The sequence below is a fragment of the Aptenodytes forsteri genome, unplaced genomic scaffold (assembly GCF_000699145.1).
Source record: "Aptenodytes forsteri isolate BGI_AS27 unplaced genomic scaffold, ASM69914v1 Scaffold179, whole genome shotgun sequence".
In the NCBI taxonomy this organism is placed as follows: Eukaryota; Metazoa; Chordata; class Aves; order Sphenisciformes; family Spheniscidae; genus Aptenodytes; species Aptenodytes forsteri.
Window position 1 is genome coordinate 224,851 of NW_008795378.1, and position 7,295 is coordinate 232,145.

Consider the following 7,295-nt stretch of genomic DNA (forward strand, 5'->3'; position numbering starts at 1 on the left):
TAGTTTATGTGTAAATATATTTTTAAATAATGTATTATACATTTTATATGTTTTTATATCCTTATATAGACATAAAATATATATAATACATATTTTGAATATATATATGTAATTCAGTGGAAACCAATAGTTCATAATAATGTCAATATTATTCTGCAAAATCTAATATAGACCTGAATTTCTCTTTTCCTACTAAGAAATAGTTCTGTTTAATGGAAAGATCCATTATCTCTAGTATAAGATCCTGATTGCAAACTCCTGTAGGGCAGGCTGTAAATCTGCAGTTTGTAATAAGGATCCTTCATTGAGTTTGATCTCCACTAAGGGCCTAACGACACCAGTTTCAAAGCAATGTTGTTATAGCATGTTTTCATGATGGAGGAATTGTTACCAAGCTTTACCTGACCTCACTGTGCAGACTTCATCCTGGGAATCTATCAGTCAGATGCATTTTTGGCATTCATAAATCAACTGCACAGCTCAATTCTGGAACATACACCCCTGCTGAATGCATTTCTCTTGTGCTATAGTCATTTACACTGAATTCATATGGAGTGGTGTCATCAGGATCCGAGTAAAGAGGGAAGCAGGAAGAGTTCATATATTAAATTTTAGATTAAATTTTACAAGAATAAAACTGGTATTAAAACATTATGCATTGATGAGTATAGCTATCTGTATAGTCATTTTCTGAGTCTTAATATGTTCTTCACTTATGGTAAAAAAAAAATATTACAGGCTCCAACATGTAAAGAGGTTAGAACTTGTTAACGTAATTAATATTTCTACATATCAAGGCAAACAATCACTCACTTCTATTGATAAGTAAATCTGTTAAAAAAAGGATGCATATAAAAAAAAGCTGTTAGTTCACCTTGGAGTGTTACATGAATGGACTACGCAGGGCTCGGGCAACAGCCGGGCTGCCCACAGGTTGGTGCCAGCCACCAAGTGCCGTGTGTTGCAGAGCCAAAGCAGAGCCACTGCAGAAGGGGGGACTGCGGGATTCGGGCGGATCACAGAGCCGCTGTACACAGGCAGGCACACAGTAGCTCTTGGTATAACACCACGGTCAAGGCAAATAGTATTTTCCTTGGATGAGTAAACAGGGGAATATCAGGTTGAGCTAGAGGGGATGGATGACACCTGTAATTAGGACTCTTTGGGGATAACAGTGTTTAATTCCAACACGGAAAGTTCCAACAAGGTGTTGATGAATCACAGTTTTAGAGAATATGCATAGTTATTATTTAAGGACTTGAAAAAATGCATTACAGTGAAAGCCTCAAGAGTATAACCTGTTTTACTTAACCAAAAAAAAAGGATTAAGGGTTATTTGAATAGAGCCTAGAATTATCTCTATATGGAACACAAATCATAATATAAAGCTTAGAAACTGTCAAACAAAATATAGTACCTGGAAAATGTAGAAGTAGAACAGGCAAATTCAGACCAGACACAAAACTTCCTTTTATAATTGTAACCGTTTTAAGTGGAATTAAGTTTTAGAGCAACCTACCAACATTTGTTCTGGATTGTTCATCACTGGAAATGTTTAAGTTCTATCTGTGTGTTGTGTTATGTACAAGGTTATATGGACTAAATAAGAACAGTGGTCTCCTCTGATTTCTAATCTATTAAGAAAAATAATTAGATTCTGTTCCAAAGTTGATTTTAGCCTTTACAAATCTACGTATCCTTCACAAATCAAAGGAAAAGCCCAACATGGAAGTAAAATTAATGCACGATTTTAAAATTTAAGTTAATTAAACACTTTTAAAATGTGAGTTAAATGTTTGGTTGTATGTTCTCAGAGGTACAGATTTTTATATACATAATTTTCTCAGGAGAGAGTACAAACCAAGCTTCTGAGAAGACAAGATACCATCCCATCAGGCTTGCAGCCTTGAGACTAATCATACATGACTGTAGTAGTGGCTGTTTTTCTTACTGCACTGAAATGTTTTTGTTTCAAACTGAATATTGCATTGAGAGCCTCACAACCCTGCCAAGCAGAGCAAGGGCTGTCTCACTTCTGGACTCCAGCTAAATAGACTGAATGAGGGGTTGTATTTAACCCATTTCAAACATCCAGATGAAATATGCTTATTTGCTTCTTATACAGGCTAGGACATATTTCACTTAAAGATGAGCTTAATGGAAATAGCAAGTGATTTGTCATCAGCTTCAGTGAAACCCAGGATTATACTTACAGTACACATGGGAAGATAGGCTTTCTGAAAAGAATATCCTGCAATCTCAAACACTTCATCATGTGAACTTAATATGAACAGTGGTCCTCTGATTTCTAATCTATTAAGAAAAATAATTAGATTCTGTTCCAAAGTTGATTTTAGCGCCTACAAATCTACTTATCCTTCACGACACCTGTAATTAGGACTCTTTGGGGATAACAGTGTTTAATTCCAACACGGAAAGTTCCAACAAGGTGTTGATGAATCACAGTTTTAGAGAATATGCATAGTTATTATTTAAGGACTTGAAAAAATGCATTACAGTGAAAGCCTCAAGAGTATAACCTGTTTTACTTAACCAAAAAAAAAGGATTAAGGGTTATTTGAATAGAGCCTAGAATTATCTCTATATGGAACACAAATCATAATATAAAGCTTAGAAACTGTCAAACAAAATATAGTACCTGGAAAATGTAGAAGTAGAACAGGCAAATTCAGACCAGACACAAAACTTCCTTTTATAATTGTAACCGTTTTAAGTGGAATTAAGTTTTAGAGCAACCTACCAACATTTGTTCTGGATTGTTCATCACTGGAAATGTTTAAGTTCTATCTGTGTGTTGTGTTATGTACAAGGTTATATGGACTAAATAAGAACAGTGGTCTCCTCTGATTTCTAATCTATTAAGAAAAATAATTAGATTCTGTTCCAAAGTTGATTTTAGCCTTTACAAATCTACGTATCCTTCACAAATCAAAGGAAAAGCCCAACATGGAAGTAAAATTAATGCACGATTTTAAAATTTAAGTTAATTAAACACTTTTAAAATGTGAGTTAAATGTTTGGTTGTATGTTCTCAGAGGTACAGATTTTTATATACATAATTTTCTCAGGAGAGAGTACAAACCAAGCTTCTGAGAAGACAAGATACCATCCCATCAGGCTTGCAGCCTTGAGACTAATCATACATGACTGTAGTAGTGGCTGTTTTTCTTACTGCACTGAAATGTTTTTGTTTCAAACTGAATATTGCATTGAGAGCCTCACAACCCTGCCAAGCAGAGCAAGGGCTGTCTCACTTCTGGACTCCAGCTAAATAGACTGAATGAGGGGTTGTATTTAACCCATTTCAAACATCCAGATGAAATATGCTTATTTGCTTCTTATACAGGCTAGGACATATTTCACTTAAAGATGAGCTTAATGGAAATAGCAAGTGATTTGTCATCAGCTTCAGTGAAACCCAGGATTATACTTACAGTACACATGGGAAGATAGGCTTTCTGAAAAGAATATCCTGCAATCTCAAACACTTCATCATGTGAACTTAATATACCTCCATATTGTACACCTGCATGTTCTGAGCAAATTACATCTTAAAGGAAATTGGGCTTTTTGCTCCTACTTCTACTGTTGGAAGTCTTTCCCAGAATTTCAAAAATTTTATTTCTAAAACTTGAAACCATTACCTTCCTTTGTAACAACTGCTGCCATGACAAAAAAATGTTTTGTATTTGCTTTTATGGGTGGATATACATTGTTTTCTTAAGCTCATCCAATACAGTGAGCTACGCATCAACAGTTTACTTTACTAAGATGGTGTTTTTATCAGAACTAAGATAGGAATTCTGGATAGCCGAACAATTAATCCTTCCTCATCATTCTCATCAGGCTCCAAATCACCACCAAAACAGTTAGGCTTTTTCTGCCCGTGAAACGACAAGCATCTGACCAATTAAACAAACTTCCAGAGTAAACTTACCCAGTTTTCGCAAAAGTTGCCCAGTATCTCAACATGGACCGGCTTAAGATTTCTTCAGCTTTAGTGTAATTCACTCTTCTTTCTAGGGGCAATCCAAACACAAACTCGATCTCATAACCATGCATTACTCCCATCCACTCTGGCCAAGGGAGCTTTGAGGATCGATGTTCAAAGAAATAAAAGAAAGCGCTGTGTCCTAGTTGAGCAAATTTTTTGGTGAATTCCATTGCAGGACATATTATATTGTAGTCACCAATAACATCATCCATGGCATCACGGTAATGTTCTGGCTTTTGCTCATTTTCCCAATCTGTGTACTGAAAAATGATTGATTCTATTGCAAGTTGGCTTGCTTCTGGGAAGGACAGAGTTAAAGCTGCTTCAAATTCTGTTTTATTGATCAAGCCATCACTATCCTTGCTGAAGCCAGGGATGCCATATGTTAGAAATGCTGATCCTTCATCTTTATTAACACCGACTAAGATCTGTGTTTGTTTGAAAAGGCCATTCTCAATCACCGTTTCTGGCATGTCTGAGAGAAAATCACCATCCACAGTTGGACAAAAATATACTTGTAAAAGAGAGTCATATTTTACAACAAAAATTTCATTCTCTAGTATATCCTTTGGGTCCTTGTCTTGGAGGCAGAGAATTAGCTCTGTCTCATTGCTGGTGGGACACTGGAGTTGTTTAGCTAAAGCCACTGTTCTGTTTCTGGCTTCAGATGCTGTTATTGCAGCCCAAGGGGCATTTGCAGATCCACTTTGCATGATGGCTCTTGTGAAGAAAGGATGGCTTTTAGGAGAAAGGATATGGTAGCTGACAGAAGCTGAGCCAGCACTCTCTCCAAATATAGTCACACTTTTTGGATTGCCTCCAAATGCTGCTATGTTCTCCTGGACCCACTGAAGTGCCAATCTTTGATCAAATAAACCCGCATTTCCAGGAGCTTCCTGGTTTCCTGGCAAAGCCAAAAATCCTAATGCACCAGTCCTGTAGTTCATGGAAACTACAATGACTCTTTCTACCCTGGCCAGAAACTTGCCATCATAGACTGGTAGGGAAGTCGACCCAGTCTCAAAGCCACCACCATATATCCACACCATGACAGTTGCGTTCTTGGGTTTGGGAGAAGGAATCCATACATTAAGGTATAAGCAGTCTTCACTTAGGTTAGTTTTTGGATTCCACATCTCTGATCCAGGAAAACCCGGGTAAGTTGTATCTATAAGCTGGTAACAAGAGTTTGCATGTTTTGTGGCATCCCAAACATCTGACCACTTCTCACGAGGTTCTGGTTTTTGAAATCTCAGTCTACCAATGGGTGGCTGTCCATAAGGTATTCCAAGGAAGGCTGTCACAGTTCCCCCCAGTACCTGCAGGTTCGTCCCTCTGACTCTGCCTTTTTTGGTTGTAATGATGTTATCTTCAGGCACTACCTTCCTGATAAACATATACAGGAGAAGCAGCCACATAAGAAATCTAGTATAGACACTTGTACCATTTGTCCAAATCATGATGCCTGAAACACAGGAAAAAAGAAATTCAGAATTAGTATTGCAATGTATTAGTACCAGAGCCAAAACAGTTTATTCAAAAAGGGTATAGGTCATCCCAAGGACACTGAAAATAAAATGGTGCTGCTGCACAAAGCTCAGCAGTCTTTAACCATAAGTTTTTGTAAGTTAGTTGTGTTGCAAAGACTGTGTTTAGTATTTAGTATTTGGTACAGTGCTTCAGAAAAACTGTTGCTAAAAAAACATAGAACTGAAGAAGCCAGACCAGGGAAGGTAAAGTCATATAACCAGACTCTGACTACTTCAGTTAGGAGATGACTTAACCACTTGCATTTCCACTGGCACAATGAACAGGACATTTTATGATCTGTGACGGAAAATGCCATGCCCGACTAGCCATTATTTTGTAGAGGCTACTTTGGCAATTGGTATTCTCAAATCAATAAAGAGTGATAACAAACATCACTAGGCACAGATTTTTCCACACATAAACACGCATCCCATGAACACTGAAAAGGAGCTTGAAGCCAAGTTTTAATCCAAGGATTTCCAGGTCCGCATAAGTTTTGAACTATATGCTTCTGTCACAGTAGATGCCTGGGCTGAAGCAAACTGTTGAGATGGCATTGCTATAAACTCAAAGCACTGGGTGATTTCATTGTCCTACTCGTATGTCTTAAGATCTGAAGGTGTTTTAACAAGTGAAGTACATGAAGTGCCTCTGAACTGACTGTCAGTTCATCAGCTCCTGTGGGCAACTGCATACAGAGGTACGCCAAGACCTAAATGAAACATTTCTTTTAAGATCTTTTTTCTCTAAAGCAACTTAACCAAGTTTACAACCATCATAGTCATGACAAGTAGTCATACTTCTACTACTTAGAATGAACATTAAAATGCTAAAAAGCTAGGGATTTTTTAATATATGTAGGTGGTGCCTAATAATTTAAGTATGGCCTTGTCTTTGCTTCCTGAGAACTTTTCAAAGTGACAATTAATATTATCTTAAAGCTAAGGATATAGATGCTAATTATGTACCACATGTAAGCATACTAATAGTCCTATTTACCCCAACCTTTTCAAATGCTATAAAAACCCCAGTCTCTTCCCCTTGAAAGTGAAAAGTCAGAAAAAGACTATTTGCATAAACCCATTTCTATGGCTTACATATTTGAAAATGCTCAACAAAGCTTCCATTTTTTGCTTGTTGCCCTGTCGTACATAGTGTACTCTGTCCTTCCACTTTAAACAGGCCATTCTTTGTTAATGAGAAGCACTTGTGTCCTTAAAAGGAATGAGGCTAATTTCTGTGGAAAGTACAGCTGTGGCCTAATCTGAGCTCCTCCTGCTTGTTTGCATATTCTTGGAAATCAACTAAGAAAATGCGGGGGGGGGGGGGGGGGGGAATTTTGGGGGGGGTGTTTTTTTTTTTTTTTTTAAGAGCAGGGAAGAATCTTCAGAGACAATATTTTTAGCATTCATCTAAACAGATAGAAAATAGACAAATTTTAGAAAACATAAACATTTACACTCTTGTCTTTTTATTAAAAAAAAAGATAAGGTGGTGAATGGGGGCAATAGACTTCAGAGTTGGTCTAATACTCCAGTTAGTCTTCAGCTTGACTTATAGAAACCTGCAAATGGTCCCATGTATGCTAAACTTTAGAGATGTGAGTAGTCAATCTGGATGACTGTCCTGGTTTTGGCAGGGATAGAGTTAATTTCCTTCCTAGTAGCTGGTACAGTGCTGTGTTTTGGATTTAGGATGAGAACAATGTTGATAAGGCACCGATGTTTTAGTTGTTGCTAGGTAGTGTTTA

The 7,295-nt window shown here is 37.2% G+C and overlaps 1 protein-coding gene across 1 annotated transcript in view; it reads right to left on the minus strand.

Annotated features, from left to right (window-relative positions):
- The window catches only part of BCHE (butyrylcholinesterase), a 34,724-nt gene that overhangs the window by 25,441 nt on the left and 1,988 nt on the right, over positions 1–7,295 (minus strand). Inside the window, exon 2 of the mRNA XM_009280536.2 lies at positions 3,959–5,480. Within this exon, the coding sequence (XP_009278811.1) occupies positions 3,959–5,475 (1,517 nt within the window). The 5' untranslated portion in view covers positions 5,476–5,480. The remainder of the gene's footprint in view (positions 1–3,958; positions 5,481–7,295) is intronic.